Here is a 17,844-nt window from a genome sequence, read left to right as displayed (position 1 = left end):
ACGTAAAAGCATGCTACATGGCTCAGTTATAAATAGCATTTTCCTAGTCATTCAAGACATGAACATTGAAGATTTATATAACCAAAATTACAATATAATTATGTAATTATATTGGGGGTACATGGGAAAAGGAGACACTCACATGTGTGTGTGTAGTGTGTTGTGATGTTGATAAGCAAGTTAAAAGGAGTGAAATCCTAATGTTGCAAAGTGGGAAGTCAATAGATAATGATTAAAACTGAAAAAAAATCTAGAAATACCAGGATTAGAATGTTATTTGGAGATATGAAGGTAAATGCCAATAGAATCAGTTTAAGGAGTTCAAAGCAGTTGCCTTTGGGAAGAGGGCAATACAGGCATTTTTTCCAGAACTTTTTGACTCTCTAAACTATGTGCATATATAAGAGCTGAGTTTTTAAAAACTAAATTAAAAGAAAAATTTTCATGCTAAAATAGACTGGTTAGGTGCACATTGCATCCTGACAGCATTGTGGGGCTTGGGTTAGGGGCAAGATGAGACCAGGGCCCAGGGCCCAGGGCCCAGGGACGGGAGAAGGAGAATAGAGAGGATCTCATCTTTTGCTTTTTAAAATAATGTTCAAAGGATGAAATGTTCACAGTTGTTCATTCTAGATTGTGGGAAAGTTGGCAAATTGCTTTGGTATTTGTTCAATCTGTACTCTTCTGTATAGTTAACATTTCTTAAATTACCATATTATAATGAACTCTGTAATTAGCTACACAACTAGCTTCAGCACAGTTTACACACAGGACAGCTGAGCTACTAGTTTAAAATGAATGGTCTTTTTAAATGTCTGCAGAATTAATAGAAATCAGGCATCCCTATCACAGAAGTCATAATAAAGACCCCCCAGGGCTCTGTCTTAGTTCTCTGGACCATCCTAGAAGCCTCCGTGTTCTCTAAGGTGGTGCATTTCTAGGGGATGTTGATGAGGGATGTGGGAGATCTGCAGCCCCGGGGATGTTTGGTCTGGGAGCTGCCTGCAGATGCCTGCAAGACTGTCATCTACAAGAGGGAGGGAGGGATGACTGGCCCAGCCCAAGCGGTCCTTATCACTGAAACATTTTTGATCACCTTCTATGAGTAGGCCGCTGTGACTGCATTAAATTTCCACTTTCCTAAATGCAATTTTTTACACTTATTTTCTACTTTTGTAGGAAAGACAAATAACAGGGAAAACCAGTAATCTGTTCCAAAGAGCAATTTCCAAGGTACGACATCAAGGGAATTTGGATTCCATCTTCTGCATTTATCTGCATTTTAATCACTGATTGCTGATGAAGGCGACTTAATGCTTGATCACCAGTACAGATGATTGCTCTCACCTTTTTAGTGTGTTTATGTAATCGCAGAAACATGCAATGTTGCTTATTTCATAGATCTATATAGTCCATGTCTTTAACTTAAGGGTTTAGTGATGGGCAGTAAAAGTACAAACTTAGTACAATGGACCTTTCTTATAAAGATATCTGGGTCCTTACACACACACGTATATCAAATGGGTCAAATTACTAGATGGAATAAAATTTTTTAGAAATTGGAATGTTTTCTGATGTAGAGTATTATTTTTTAGAGTATTTATTTTAAAGCATTAATTTTTAGAGTATTAATTTTTAGAGTATTGATTTTTACTTTATATACTATATTAATTTATTGAAGCTTAAACTTCAGAATGGGGGAAAAATGTGAAACTGATCAAAGTAAAAATGTTTCTCCTTTATTCCCTCTTCTGTAAATAAGGAGAGATTTAAGGAGAAAATAGTAAGCCCCCCCCCAACCATGAAGTAACCAGCTCACAGTTCTGAAAATCACTTAGAAAAAATCGTCTCATCTGTAGTTCTACAGAACATGAAACAGAGCATAGAAACATCCATATTTAATTAAGGGTACATAAATCTCTTTTACCTGGGACCAATATGCCCCTATGGTAAGCTACTTGTTACCTTTCAAATCAGATTCAATAACAAAAATTGTTTTGCATAGCTTTTCAGGAATACAGCTATCCCACAAACAAGGTAAGAAGGAAGATTACCAAGTCACATGGGGCATGTTTAGGAGACAGAACTTGCTTCTCCGGTGTTTGAATTTCTGTGGTCAAAAACACAGGTGCCAGCTCCCTGACCCCTTCTTCCTAACTCAGCCTGCGCCAGTCTCTGCACACGCCTTCACCAAAAGCATATCGAAGCAGAGAAAAGCAGAGCGCTGCCCTCCTGCCAGCATCTAAGCTCGCCGTCTCTGAACGCAAGCGTCGGTGTCTAGAACATCAAGGCGCTGCATCAACTCACGTGCAGAGTGAAAATCCCACTCCCTCGCTGGAAATTGCACTCCTCTTCCACACGGACTGTGCCCAGACCCACCCTGTGTGGTCAGACCCTGGGCCAGCTCTTGGACTGAGCACCCCCCCTCCCCCGCCTTGAGGGTCGGGCAGACGATGCACAGGACCACCCCAGCCCGGCAGCGGGGTGGAGGGCTCCTACCTGAGCTTCCCGCCCGCACATCCTCGGCCGGCCAGGGGCACGGGCTCCCGCTGCCGCCGCGTGACTTCGCCGGAATGCGGGCAGCTGCGCCCCGGCCCGCTTCCCCGGTCCTCGCAGGGGCTTCCGCCTTGATCCCAAGCACGAATCGTCCACGGGAAAGACCCCGGGTCCGCACCAGCCCCCCACCACGGGGTCTGCAGCCTCAGAAGGGAATTAGCCCATCTGCTGGCGGAGTCACTGAGGATGAAACCTGCGACAGGTTTGGTGACCTGGAGACTCCGACCTGGGAGGCGCGACGCTCAGCCTCCGCGTCAGGAAACGGTGGGGTCTGCTGCCCCCTGCCGGCCCTAGTCGGCGCGCGCTCCTGCTGAATTTGCTCAGAAGTGTTCCGGAAAGCAGAGCACTTCCAAGGCACGTTGAGAGTAAAGGCTGGCCGCGCTTCTGTGGGTTGGAGTTAAGTCGCCCTGCGTCAGAGCTATTGCCCCAGGCGCCGGGAGCGCCCAAGGGAAGGTAGTTTCAGGGCTGCGTCTCTGGAAATTCCAAGCTCTAGCATGAAGCCAACTTTCCACATTGAGCATGTAACATAATACACTTTATCTCTTAGGGCTTACCGGCTATCCAGAGGAGCAAGCCTCTGCAAAATCAGGCTTACAAAGAAGTTTTCTTAGGCAAAGAAAATGTAGGCTGTGCTGATTCCTTGCCTAGTAGTTGTTGGCCGCATCGAACTGATGCCCTTAAAGGCATTTATGGATTTGAACAATCAATAAGGAAGGAGATGGAAAAAGGATCTTTCGTTCAACTGATCAGGTTTTCATTTGAGCACCAGCACGCCCTCTGCAGGTTTGGGGATATAGAATAGAAATGAAATGAGCAGTGTGTGTCCTCCGGGAGTTAAACTTGGCTTGGTGATACTCATCCGAAAAACGGAGAGCAAGCCGAACTCTGCACAACCAAGTGGCAAACTCAGTATAAGAAATTGAAATGCGCCAACCCAGGCAGATGGTCCCTGGGCAACGGCCCAAGAGTAAGTCGGTCTAGGCAGCACGCTTTAGGCAGTGGACCCTGGTTCGGATTGGGTTTTGCCTACCGGTCCTGGGCTTTGCCTCATTGCTAAGGCTTCCGGGATGGTCCTGGAGTCTGCAAATGCAGTAGGTGCTCCATAAAAACGTATTCTGGATGCTGTGCTTGAAGGCTGTGTGATGACGGGCAGATGGAGGCTTTCTGCGGCAGTGAGGTTGTGGGGTCTGGCTCTGGCATTCAGTGCCCTGTCAATCCCTGCCCCACCCAGCCTCACTAGCTGTGTGACACTGGACCACTTAGAAACTGCTCCTCATTTCTTTTTTTTTTTTTAATAATGATTTTTTATTATATTATGTTTGTCACCATACAGTACATCCCCAGTTTTCGATGTAAGGCTCGATGATTCATTAGTTGTGTATAACACCCAGTGCACCATGCAATATGTGCCCTCCTTACTACCCATCACCGACCTATCCCATTCCCCCACCCCCCTCCCCTCTGTAGCCCTCAGTTTGTGCTCCTCATTTCTTTGTCAGCAAAATGCAAATGATAATAACAGTCCCTCCTTCTTAGGGTCAGAATGAAGAGTAAATGAAATACCATTTGTAGAGTGTTTAAGACAGAGCCCAGTAGTAACCAGTACTCAGTCCGAATTGTTAGTATCCTTGTTGTTACCACGGCTGTTCCTTCTTCCCCCAAGTACGTTGCAATGCAGGAAATAAAAACAGTCACTTGAGACCCAGATAGTTGGGTGGGAACCTGGCTCTGCCAATTTCCACTGGCCTAAGGCTGGGCAAGTGAGTTTCAATGCCCTGATGTACAAAATGGCAATAATTATAATAGAGAACAATATGGTGATTATTTCATGATGTGGGCTTGTGCTGTACTTAATTCATAGAGTTGTTTGTGCCCAGTGCGGAGTGGACCAGCCTACAGCAAGTGGTAGCTAGTAGTAAAGTCAATGTTTTTAAAGGATATGTTTGACCAGCCACCAATGCTTCATTGTCCCGAGGTAATATTAACCTCTTTGTCTTATTTCACTTGTCCAGCTATTCGTTTAGCAGGTTAATTCTTAGCGAACTGCCAGCATCCGAACTCTGTGACATGAAGGTCGGCGACTGTCTATGGCACTTTCTCTGCATCTGCAGTCATTTCTGAAGAAGGGTCTCAAGGACTTTCCATGGTGATGACCATGGATTATGGCCTGGGTAGGTGGAAAGGCTTCTCAGAGAAACCAAATGCAGTATCCTCTTAGCACTTATAACTATTCAAATATGGCACTTGCCTTTGCAAAATTGGTCAAATAAAACCGCCCCATGTTTGCAATCATCTGGCACTCCTTGGTGACAGGGAAGGATTCTGGAAGGAACTGGGCCAGAGACGCCTGGCAGGAGGCCTGCAGTGAGATACTGGTTAGCGATCCCTCATCTATGTATCTTTTCAAGACGGTATCCATACAAGTTACTGAATTGGAATGCCACGGTAGCAGATTTTTTTTTTCTCTGTGGCCGCCCTTAGGGATTCAGGAAACCAGGTTGGAATGACTTTTAAAAATCCAGGGAACTACTTTCTGATGCATGCTGGAAGACAAGCACCAGAGAAACTCTTCTTTTATGAAGGTCAGATGAGCCTGGAAAAGGAAGGACCCTCCCTCCTTTTCTTCACACATGACAGCCTTTTCTTTTTCGAGGAACTGGAGCTCCCCAAGTTTGGAGTGCACCCTACCTTAAGTCACGGCCTTTAGGTGAAAACTCACAGTATTTAGCAAACACCCTCCCCAATCATTGGACCCCGGTCTAATTTTCCACCCTTATCATCCCTCCCCCTGCGCTCCTCACCTGCTTCTGCTCTAACCAGGGCTTGCTGCTCACATGCCTTCGAGGGCCAGGCCGATAAATGAGTCCCGAGGAGAGCCAAAGACAACTTTTAAAAGCAGAGTCATTAGCAAACTAAGTCATTGTCACTCCTGCCAGCCGCACAAAACCAAATTCGCTGTCACTTTCCTCTGAGCTGCTTCCACTCCCTCAACCCACATTCAGTCAGAGCAGCTCAGGCTGGCCCGGGAGATGTTTCCAGCAGGGATGAAGGTGCTGGAAACCAAATAATTGGCCAGCCTACTGGGCACCTATGAGAACGTGATCAAAACAGTCTATGCCACATCCTCTGGAGAAGTGAGAAGGGTCACAGGCTCCAGAGTCCAGACCACATCTCTGGGCGGCCAGCCCTGGGATTCCCCTCAGCTCCCCCCCACCCCACAAGCTTCCTCATGGACTGGCTCAAAACCTCCTGACCTCCTCTTATCTGCTGCCTCGGCCTCCCCCTCATGCTCCTTCTCCTCTGGGAGCTCACTCCGCTTCCTGCGGGGAGGACAGCAAACTCCGCATCAGCAGGTCAGGATTCTCCCAGCCTCTTCTGGCACTTCCAGTTGGCACGCTCTGCTCTGGCCTCCTCATCACCCATGTGCTGCCCCGTCAGCCCTGCAATGTGGCCTTCGCCCCACGGCTCCCTCTAGCCCCACTCCGCATCTTCCCCCTGCTTCACCATGGCCCCGGTTCCTGAAAGCTGTCTGCGCCTCGTTTCCATTTTATCTGCCACCAGCGCTTCAGATATGGCCTGGCTTCTGCTCCCACCACTCTGCTGACCCCCTCGTTGCTAAGCTCAACGAACATTTTTCAGTCTTAATCCTTACAAAGGGACATTTAGGTTGCGTAGGAATTGGAGCTCCAACAGCACTGAGGAAGAGAGTTTGGGTGTCCTCCAACGGATCCACCTGGGGCTTGAATACGAATGGAGAGCTGGGAGACCCTCCTACCCTGTCCTCACCTCCCCAATTGACATGGGGACAGAGGAGCTGCCTGGAAGAAAAATACTGGGTTGTCTACCCTCTAATGCCTGTTGAAATTCAAGGATATAAAGGTGTGACCAATTTGTGGAAAATCACTCAGGCTGCCTAAGAGATAATGTACCATAAAGGGGGAAAGGACCTTATACCAGAGGTCTACCCCAACACCATGATGTCAGGTTGGAGGGACTTTTGATTCAAAACAGAATAAGGGGCTAATGCCAGAAGTCCATTCCAACCCTGAACAGTGCCAAAAAGCACATACTTCAGCATGCTTTGTGACAGGATTTCATGTTTAGGACAATTAAATATTGCAACACTTTGGATCCCCCAAGAAACTTTGTGTTGTTATAGCCCTGACTCAATGTAATGGGTGGGGGGTATTCTTTCTCAATGAGCAAAAGCCTCCCTTTCTGTGTGCAACGATAGATTGGAGCTTCTTCCCTGTGGGCCACTCAGATAAGTAAACAAGTCCCTTTACTTAACAAAGACACAGTGATACTGGGGTGTTTTGACATCACTAGCAGGGGGTGGGTGAGGACAAAGCTCTAGCACTATGTTCAGTAGAAGCAGATGTGCTTAAAGCTATTTGGGCAAACTGTAAGAATTTGATCTGTGTCTGGGTGGGAGAGGGAAGAGTTTTAGCAAAGTACTTTTGATAAGCTATAGAAAGAGCTGAATTAGGGAACACAAGTAAAGAGAACCAGATTGACGGTGAAACCACCAAAGCTCAAGCTGCAGGGTCCCATACTTCTGTGGGCCCTTGCAGCAAACTGTGTTTTCCAAGGTGGCGGCAACTGGACTGCCCATCACATATGCTCTTCTTACAGTGTGAGGTGGACACTTTTCCCATGGACAGGTAGGGTCTATGTGTTCCCTCCCTTGAGTCTGGGCAGGCCTGTGACCACGGTGGTGGTGATGCATGTGACTTCCCAGGCTGGGTCATAAAGGAGATAAAACTTCTGCCTGATTCTCTTGGAACCCAGCTGCCAACAGCCAGGAAGCCCAGGATACATGAGGAAGCTGCAGGTGTTCTGACCCACAGTCCCAGCTGAGGTCCGGTGATGGGCAGGATGCACTACAAGGCACCACTGAGATGATTCCAGCCCTAGCCACCATCTGACTGCAATGTTGGAGAGACCCCAAGTGAGTGGGCCACCTGGCTAAGCCCAGTCAATTTACATAATTGGAAGAGATGATAAAATATTTGCTCTTACTGAAAATCATCATGTTTGGGGGTGATTTATTCTACAGCAATAAGCAATTTCAGCAGGCCCTTAGAAGGTTCTGGAAGGGCCCTAGCAAGGTATTCATGTGATCATATGCTTTTGTAAAATGTGCAAAAGTAAGATATTTTAGCCACAATTGGTTAAAATTTCTGTCTCTTTCCACCCTAAGTTCCCTTCCATCTCTTCAAGTTAAATGGCATTAGAGTGGCTGTGGGCATTTTTGGGATTCAGCTAAGACAAACTTAGTTGGGGTTTATTTAACTTGGGCGCAGTGTGGTGTCGTTGTGTGCTATGGAGTCACTTCTGTGTATGTTACTACTAGCTGTTCCAGTGTAAATAGCTTCCAGAATATTCCAAACAACCACTGTGCTGGTTTGGTGGTGCAACAGGAATGTGCAGGACCGTGGATTGGATCGTGACAGTGTGCTTTATGATATGTGGATTTGAAATGCACAAAGCTAGAATAGAGTCTGCGGGAATTACTCCAAATCTTACGGCTCATGCATAAAAATAGTTCAGCAGAGGCTTTCCTAAATTCGACTGGCATTCTGAAAATGTATCCTTTCTTATTAATAAAAAGCTATGAAAGCTGAAACTTTCACAATCTATCAATAATAAAATGTAAGGTGAAGAATAAATTCTTTTTCTATTCCTCATAGACTCTGATGTTCCAAAACCATTATTGTATGAGGAGTCAATCAAAAAATACACAGGGAAAGCGTATTACGGAGGTGGCTCCTGAATTTGATAAAACCAGGCCATTTTCCTGGGTTTCTTGTGAATCTGGGGGCAGCAGTGGACAGAGTGAACTTTGTGGGGGGCTGGACCGTTGAGGTCAGCACTGTTGGCCACTCCCACCGTTAAAAGCCCTCCATTCCCTTGGCTTCTGTGAGCCTCCAGTCAGCTCTCCTCTCCAGCTAACCCGTCCCGGGAACCTGGAGAGACGTCTGTATCTCCGGGAACTCGTGCGGTTCAGGGGTCCGTCCAGGCTGGCTTTCATCTTTCAAGGGTGCTCTCACCCCGCTCCCCTCGTGTCGAAGCCATGCACCTGCTGCAACCCCAAATTCTATTGCTCCAGCCCAGCCTTTTCCCACCTTGTCCAGCTTTCTCGTCGTTGTCATGCAAATGAGGCCAAGAGTCAAGTAGCCGGCCTGGCTGTTTCTCAATGTCACATTATTTACAAAAACAGGAGGCTGCCCCTCGGGCTACAGTTTGAGGACACCTGGTCTCAACCCAAATACCCAGGTACTTCTGGAAATTTCCCCTTGGACTTTCACAAGTTTCCAAACTCAACATGTTCTTGAATAAATTCATCTCATTCCCGGCTCCGTGTGCCTTCTCAGTGAACGATGCTGCTGTCTCCAGACGCCCAGGACAGAAATGCGGGCACCAGCCGTGATATCACACCCAGACTCATGTCGGTCAGTCATAACATCCCTTCCATTCTGCTTTCTGATCATCTCCCTAATCCAGTCGCTTTTCTCGTTCTTTGCTACTTCTTTGAGACCCCTGCGTCCCCCACCTCGGGCCCCTGTGCTTCTTACAATCAATCCTCTGTCCCACTGCAGGCAGAAGGAGGGTGCCACTCTTCCAATCTAAAACCCTACAGCCATCCCTGCTGTCGGCTACGGAGCCCCTTGTGCAGTGTAAGAGGCCAGCAGGACTGGACCCCCCTCAACTAGCCACCAGTTCCCCCTTCCAGCCTAAATTACTTTCAGCTGCCTGGACCTCTTGCCTCTGGGACTTGGCACATTCATTCCTTCTCCCCACTTCTCATCCCTCCTACTTGTCCTTGATGTCACTCCCTCTGGAAAGTGTGCTCGCACCTCAGGACGAGGTGAGGTGGCACTCTGCCTCCTCCAGGGAAACTGGACCTCAGCAGGTCTGAGCACTCACCACACTCCCCTACAATCCAGCTTACAGATGCACACGGGCCCCGGGTCCGTGAGGTGGACAAGTCCCTGAGAGCGGGGCTCCTGTCTTATGCCTTCGTGTGCTCTGCTCTCAGCACGGTGTTAAACGCTGCAGACACTAGAAAGGCTTCTACCCAGGAGGATTGCACAGAGCAACGTTCCCTTTCGTTGAAACCCGAGCCCTCCGCCCCAACCTCCTGCTTTCCCCGGAGACGTTCCCACACCTCGCCTCTGCTGGGCTGTGGAGTCGGTGGGGCTGAGAGGGAGATGACGGAGTCCTCATTATGCGGGGTCCGCTCTGTCTGGATGGTGTCTCACCTGTGTGCAGAGATGGCGGGCGTCCCTTGAGCAACTAGGAGGCAAGACTCCTCCTGCCTCTGGATTCCAAACCCACATGAAGGGCTACTGCCAGGTAGCTCCTCCAGGCCTTAATAATTGCCTGGCCTTGGAGGAGGGGCCGGTGGAGGTGGTGGAGGGGGCCTCTCCCGTCCCACTCATGCTTCCCTGCGCTCACAGAAATCAGCCAAGGTTGAGTTCTGCACTCTGATTTAGAAACTCTGTATCCTTAGATTCTCCCTGGACAAGTTCCGTACTTTGGAAGTTCTTTTTAATATTATGGAAGCATTTACGCCATCCTGAGTCCTCTTAAATATCTATCTATCTATCTCCAGATGTATACATGTATATCCAAATAGACACATACATACCTAACTATGTATGCACGGATATCCAAACATGTCCACATATAGCCAAATACATACACGTACATACAAATATACACATATATATTCAAATATATCAACATATATTCCGATATATATATATGCATACATAGATAGATGTTTTTACTTTTTATTTTGAAATCATCATAAGCACATAAGAAGTTAGAAAAATAATGCTAAGAGGTTTGGTATCCCCATTACCCAGCCCCCAGTTCCTCCAAAGGTAAAACTTACATAGTCAAAGTTCATTTTCAATACCAGGAAGGTGCTGTTGGTACAGTGTAATGAACTAGTCCACAGACCTAGCTCAGATTTCACCAGTTTTTATATATACTCATTTTTTCTTAAAATATTTTAATGTTTTCTACAGATCTTGTCCCTTTCAAGTACTATGAAAAAAGACTTGTGAGGATTCGCTTAGACAATAACGAATTTTAAAGATGGAAAGACGATTTGGTGTCTCTGTCTGATCTGTAGTGAATCTGGACCTCAGAGCAGAAAGGACGCTTGCCTGAATCTCTTGGGGGTTGGAAATTATCTGAGAGTTACTATCTTTTTCTCTGCTAATATTTTTCTTAGGCAGATAACAAATCTAATGAGGAGGTATCCAATAAAGACTAATTTGTTTTTCAAAAATGAATAAGCATCTCTGATTTCTGCAAGCACAACTCAATTAAGAAAATATCATCTTGCTGAACACCGAATTAGTCAGTCAGGTCTTGCTTAGCAAGTGTGCCCGGACAGGTTACATTTTAACCCCTGTGCTAACTGAACAGTCCTGCTATCTCTTTACCGGAGCCGAGAGCTGATAAGCATCTCATTCCATAGTCCCAGAGACTCAGGAACAAAGGCTAACAAATAGGAAAGAAAGGTCAGATACAGAAATGAAAGGCATCTTCCAATTAATGAGGACATGTTTCCGAGGTGATATGCCTTAATAAATGAACACTGTAAAAGCAGTCTGCAAACTGAGATCAAGGGGCTGGAGGAAGGGGGACAGTCAGAGGCAAAGGTGACAAGGGCAAATGTTAGACCGGCAACACAAGGTTCACGCATTGTGAAAACATGGCATCTGGGAAGCTGTGACCTGGTCATGGCTTCCCCCTCAGACAAGGTGGGTGCAAGTGGCAGGGAGGGGGGACACCCCCCCCCGCCGGTGAGGTGGACCTCGCGGGGTGTTCATAACTTACCTCTGAGGGACTTACAGGGAATTTGCCATTTGAATCCCTGGAGGGAAGGTACTAATTCTTCCCTTCCTAAGGGAACCTGGATGGGTTTCGGCTACAGGCCCCAAGCCGGGCAGAGCTAAGGAAATGCGATTCATCTTCGCTCTTACGTCGATGTCATTGTTGTTGGCTACGAGTGCAGCAGAAATCTTCACCAATCTTAGATGCAGAAGTTTCCTGGAGTTCCTTTACGTAGAGGCTGTGATGTGCACCTTTGATACAACATTAAAGGAGCCTAACACAGCAGTAGCTGGTCAGGAAATAATGAACGGAACTCAATAAGAGTACACAGCTCAGAAGTGAGTCAACCTGCTAATAGCGTACAGAGATGATCTCTCTTTCTTTCTTTCCTCAGTTTTTGCCATTCTTTCAAGTAGAAATGACTTACTTTGAACTAATTGTCTTTACAGCTTTGAGCAAAACCACTGCCCAACGTCTGTCTGAGAGTGCCAGTGTGGGATTCCTGTGAACTCTCTAGAAGAGTCCATTGCTTTATGCCTGCCCTGTGCCTCTGGAGCTAAATCATGGAGGGCCGTGCCATAATGGAAGTCTCTATGCCGCCACGCCAGCAGACACCTGCGTGCTACGTTCCTCTTCACGCTCCCCTTTACACAGTACAGTATCTGATGGCACAACGGCCAAACTCTGCAGCTCGTCTCTGCTCTCGCGGTGCTGATGTATCATGTAGTTGTGAAGAACGTATAGTCGGAGGACCATAGGAGGGCAACCTGATTTATTAGATAACATTCGTGGAATCAAATTGTTCTAAAAGCTTCCAAGAGAGGGGCCCTGGGTGGCTCAGTTGTTAAGCGTCTGCCTTCAGCCCAGGGCATGATCCCAGGGTCCCAGGATCAAGCCCCACATTGGGCTCCCTGCTCCACTGGGAGCCTGCTTCTTCCTCTCCCACTCCCCCTGCCTGTGTTCCCTCTCTTGCTGGCTGTTTCTCTCTCTGTCGAGTAAATAAAATCTTAAAAAAGAAAGAAAGAAAGAAAGAAAGAACGAAAGAAGAAAGAAAGAAAGAAAGAAAGAAAGAAAGAAAGAAAGAAAGAAAGAAAGAAAAGCTTCCAGGAGGAAAAGGGGGGCAAAAAGCATACCACCACCACCCAAATAAAAAAAATAAAACAGGAAAAGGAACATTACGTGGATATAGAATTTCTGATCACATTGTTCCTGAGATGCCTCATTTGTGACGCAGGACTAAAATATTTTACCTTTTTTTTTTTTTTTTCCTAAGTAGTCTCCATGCCCCTGAGATCAAGACCTGGGCTGAGATCTAGAGTCAAATGCTTAACCAAAGGAGCCACCCAGGTGCCCCAATACTAAAATATTTTAAATGGAAATAAACACATACTGGAAACATTGTGTATTAGTAAAGTCTGGGTTTTTTTTTCCCCAAAGAACTTTCTCAAATGCATCCACATAATCCCCCTAAAAGACGTTTTGAATACTTTAAAAAAAGAGTCTTCCCAGTTCTGACCCCTCAACTTGCTTCCACATTGTATCCTCTTCAGTAAGCCAGGCCACAGGAGGACAGGGACGGGTGAGGGAGGCCGAAGAGTTTAAGGAGAGCAGAAAGCTAGGATAAAGCAGAAAACCAGGAAATGTGATTTACGCATCTCTGCTGCTCACAAGTCCACCTGCCTCTTCTCCAACCCGTTTTGTTCTCGTGCATTCTGCACAGTACTCCAATCCCGGGAAATTCTGCAGGAGGCTTGGTGCCGGCCTCTACACTTTGCTGGCTGATTTATAGAAAGAGAGTAGTTCTTGTTCTTATTTCACAAGTCAAACAGAATCCACTGAACCACTCCTAGATATTTTTGAACACTGAAGTAGGGGTTTTAAAGCACGTACTACCTGCTGATTGTGGCCTTAAGTCAGAGGAAAAGTACAGAATCGACCATTTAAATCGAGACAGACTCTTCAAACTTAATTTTACCCCTCTTGCTTTATTTTCGGAGGATGAGAATGTACAGCACTGTGAATTTATCTGGGGAAAAGACCAATATTTTTACAACATAATTTATGATCATGGAAAACATGTGAGTCCACTGGACAGGAAGGCATTTTGATAATAATAAAAGTATTTTAATTTTCTAGTAATTTCTGCGTTGTTTGGTAGGATGTGGGGTTGTGAATGACCAGCCCCTAGCTTATGTTTATACTCTAAGGCCTACAGGGTCTCAACCACTGGTGGCTGAGTAACCTGGAGAAAGTTAAACTTTCTTAGCCTGAGTCCCGTCATTAAAGTGGGAATATTAATATTGGATGAAACTGTGTATACGCATCTCTCAGCCCAGCGTCTGGCAGGCGAGTTCTCAGCAAAGGTTGGTTATTCGTGTGATTTTTCTTTCTTTCTTTCTTTTTTCTTTGTACCTAAAGCCGGGGAAGGAGAGGAGGAAGGAAACAAAACCAAGGAGGAAAGATGGTGGGCTGGGGGCTGGGGGCAGAGGAATCGGGAGATCAGAAGGCAGCCTGGGGCAGCGAGGGGCGGGCCGCTTTCACCACTTCCCAGCATCTATTACAGATGTGGATTTTGTAAGATCCGCAGGCTGCCAGCCGGGGTAATGTTTGAACCCTTCAGAGCACGGTGGCAATGGGCGTCTCGGAGAATAATTAACTCCATGTGCTGACCTTATTTGTGGATGTGTTTCCTCTCAGGTGAGTCAATAACATCTCGGGATTGGGACACCCAGTTTTCTGGGCACTGCTGGCCAGTCCCGAAATGGAACATAAGGAGGTGGTCCTTCTACTTCTTTTATTTCTGAAATCAGGTAAGACGGAGGATTTCTTTTTTAAATTTTAATTAAAATGTTTTCCTCGCAATGTCCTAAACATAGATCACAGGATGGCTTTCCGTGCAGCTTGTTTAATTTAGCTCTTGCTGCATGAGAGTCCGAGATCAAAACTCTACCTGTAAGATGAACAACACATTCTTTAAGAACTAAGCTTCATTTCCCCGAGCACGCTGAAGACCAGGGGGGCAGCGGAAATGATGAATGACTTTTTAAATCGACAAGATTGCTTGCGGGGTGGTTGTGGTAGTTGAAACAATAGCCAGGGTAGCCAGCAACCCAAACAGTTGTTGGCGCCCTTGCCTGGCTCTCAGTTCCATTACTGGAAACCATTTCTGTTACTGTGTTGCATTCTCTTCCCTTTCAAATATAAGCCGTGGAATCTTTCTTTGTGTTCTCTGACCAGTCAGTGGTGGAGGCCGCTGGTTCCCTGCCCACTGAGGCTTGACGTGAGCCCTCCATATGTCTAGGTTTGCTCCTTATGCCTGAAGAAACCACACACGCTGATTTGCCAAATGATGTATGCATGTAGGAGTTTCATAAGCATTCACGAAGTGCTGGAGGGAGGCCGGCACATTTTATACATATGTGTCTGTGTGTGTGTGTGTGTTTCCTTAGGTAATACTCGCTTATTTAGCTGATGCAGTAGTATATTCCTTCCCATTTTACAGAGGAGGAAATCCATACTTAGGAAAAGTAGGTCATTTCTCTTTTGACCAAACTCCTAAATCCAGGAAGTGAAGAAACCAGAATATAAACCAAGGCTTTTCTAGAAGGAATCTGGTGCTCTTCTCGCTTTTCGGCTTGGTTTAAACTTCCTTTAAAATATTCTAAGCATGTCCTTCTAGTTGTTGTTGTTTTTTACATTTTTTGAACATTTCCATTACCCCGGGAAGAAACTCCACACCCCTTAGCTGTCACCCCCACCCCCCTTCCCCCCACCTGCATACACACCGGGCTCCTGGCAGTTGCCAATCAACTTTCTGTCTCTGATTTGTCTCTTTTGGACATTTCATCTAAATGGATCTTACATTATGCTGGCGGTTCTTCCCATAGACAATGTGTGGATACTTGAAATTCAGTTTGTAAATTGCCAGATAAAATTTTGTCAGCTGTACTTTAAATGAGAGTTAAATATATTTGAAGTCAGTGGAGCCGTTTAAAGAAATACCAGACAATACAGAGTGGACGATGGCACAGAGATTTCTGTGGGAAGTGGTGGTGTGGGGGCACAGGTATGCATATTCTAAGTCAGGGGACCCACAAGGGGACCCGGAGCGCCGTCAGCGGATCCGGGGCTCGCACCAGGGTGGGAGAGCAAACTTCCACAACAGGGTTAACATAGGTTTTCACCAACCTTGGGGGGAGACTTTCATACGCTCTTTTTGAAAGAAAGGCATTTACTCTGTTTCTGTGGATGTGTTTCCTCTTTCCAAGGCACGAATGTGACTGGGGAGAGGAAAAAATATCCTTTTACAGCTGTTCTCCGTAGTTTCATAAACTGCTAAGTCTTTTTTCTTCAAACACATGAGCAGGGGTGTAAATATATACACCACAGTGATAAAAAAAAATAACCCACATTATTAATGTAATACATATGCTTTCGTAGGAGCATAATCTACATTTGGCCTTAAATATAAAATATTTTTCTTTTTTTTAAGATTTTATTTATTTATTTATTTGAGAAAGAGAGAGGGAGCATGAGAGAGAGAGAGAGCGCGTGCGCACACGCACGAGCAGGGGGGAGGGGTAGAGGAAGCCGCAGACTCCCCGCTGGGCAGGGAGCCTGGTATGGGGCTCCATCCCAGGACCCCGGGATCATGACCTGAGCCGAAGGCGGAGGCTTAACCCACTGAGCCACCCAGGCGCCCTAAAAATAATTTTCATACTAAAAAGATGAGTTTAATATTTCTCGGTCAACCAGTACACCATCCGACAGCCCACTGCCTTAGAGCCCTCAAGGTGAAGAAAAGGAAATAATGTGGGGGAACTTTTCAAGAGCAAAAGAAAAAAATGTATTCTCTTTTGGGATATTTCTTTGGGATATCAGCTCCTAAGGTGGTCTCAGCAGTTTTTTGCTATGAAATAAGATAACATAATCAAAGGTAACTTAATTAAAGGGTGATATAAATGGAAATTTTCTTGTCTTGGTATCATTTATACCCCGGCCTGCTCAATTTCTAAGAACTCTTCAGAAAGTCTAATTTAAGTCTTTACAGGATACACTTTGAAGATTACTGTTTGCTGTGATTGTTTTTTTGAAGATTTTATTTATTTGTTTGTTTGTTTTATTATTTATGTATTTATGTACTTATTCATTAGACAGAGAGAGAGAGAGAGTGCACAGCAGGGAAGGGGCAGAGGGAGAGGGAGAAGCAGACTCCCCACTGAGCAGGGAGCCCAATGCAGGGCTCCATTCAGGACCCCGGGATCATGACTGAACTGAAGGCAGACGCTTCACCGACTGAGCCACCCAGGTGTCCCCCGTGTTTGTTTTTTAAATCACATCCGGATCTATAGAATTTACCCAAGCACACCTCTTCTTGGAAATGAGAGTTCAAATCAGGGGAAATATGGGATGAAGGCATGGACATGGGTCTAAAACCTCTACATCTCCATAATCCTTTGAAACCTTTTTCTAGTGATTTCTGGTACCTTAAACTTAACTACATCAGCTAACTTCCTGTTCAAGAGCCAACTTCCAGTTTGGAGTATCTTAAATTGGGCGAGGACAGGTAGCAGAGGGAAGGGAGCATGGCCTCAAGAAGATGCCTCTTCTCCGTCTGCTAGAGTGCATCGGCCCTGTGCCCCATGTGTTCCCAGGCAGGCAGGGCGGGCCTTTCTGGGAATGAGGCTCTGAGCCCGAACGATCCTTCCTCCTGAATAATTTTCATCAGGATCTAAACATGCTCCAGAATGTCTCATCTTTAAAAAAAATTCTGTGACCGCACAGGCCCTCTGGGAAGAGCTTGCTTTCACAGTTAGGCTCCTGAAGACTCGTCTTCTCATGTGGCTCCACGGCTTCTCCTGGTCACTCTTCAATCCGCTTAGCCTGGCTTTGGTCCCCACCACTCCCCTGGAGATGGTCACGGCTGCCATGTTGTCTCATCCCATTTAGGCAATCTTTAGGCAACTTAGCTGTCTTCATTTCATTAACCTCTTCTGGCCTCTGACCCTGGGAAAATCGGCAGGGTTCCACACCAAAAGCAGGGAGGCTGCCACCTCCAGGCCTAGAGTAGAGCCCTCAAAGCCAGCTCAGGTGCTGCCTGGAGCCTCGGAACAGAGAGCACTCCTTGTAGTTCCTTTAGGAACACTCTGCCCTGTCAAGGGGCAGAGAAACCCTTGGACAGATTCTTTGACTCAGATTTTTAGCTCCTAGAAAAATCAAGGCCAGTATTTATCCCAGGCTCTGCTTTTTTATCATTTCCTCAGAAATGCCAGAGACACTGTGGAAGAAAATGATTTCTCTTTAATTTATAGTGAGCTGTCACCGTATGAAGCCCAGTATAAAAATGATCTTACATAGTCGTTGAGATTTCGTTCAGGTCTTGTTTGCTAAAATCGTCAGCTCAACAACATTTTTATATCTCAAGGAGGAACC

General features: G+C 46.1%; 1 protein-coding gene across 1 annotated transcript in view; it reads left to right on the top strand.

Moving 5' to 3' along the window:
• The first annotated feature begins 14,173 nt into the window (after positions 1–14,173).
• Positions 14,174–17,844, top strand: part of PLG (plasminogen) — a 38,796-nt gene continuing 35,125 nt past the window's right edge. The window contains exon 1 of the mRNA XM_008688486.2: positions 14,174–14,222. Within this exon, the coding sequence (XP_008686708.2) occupies positions 14,174–14,222 (49 nt within the window). The remainder of the gene's footprint in view (positions 14,223–17,844) is intronic.

The sequence above is a fragment of the Ursus maritimus genome, unplaced genomic scaffold, assembly GCF_017311325.1.
Source record: "Ursus maritimus isolate PB19 unplaced genomic scaffold, ASM1731132v1 scaffold_13, whole genome shotgun sequence".
Taxonomy (NCBI): domain Eukaryota; kingdom Metazoa; phylum Chordata; class Mammalia; order Carnivora; family Ursidae; genus Ursus; species Ursus maritimus.
Note: the sequence above shows the minus strand (reverse complement) of the source record. Positions and strands in the feature narration are given on the sequence as shown.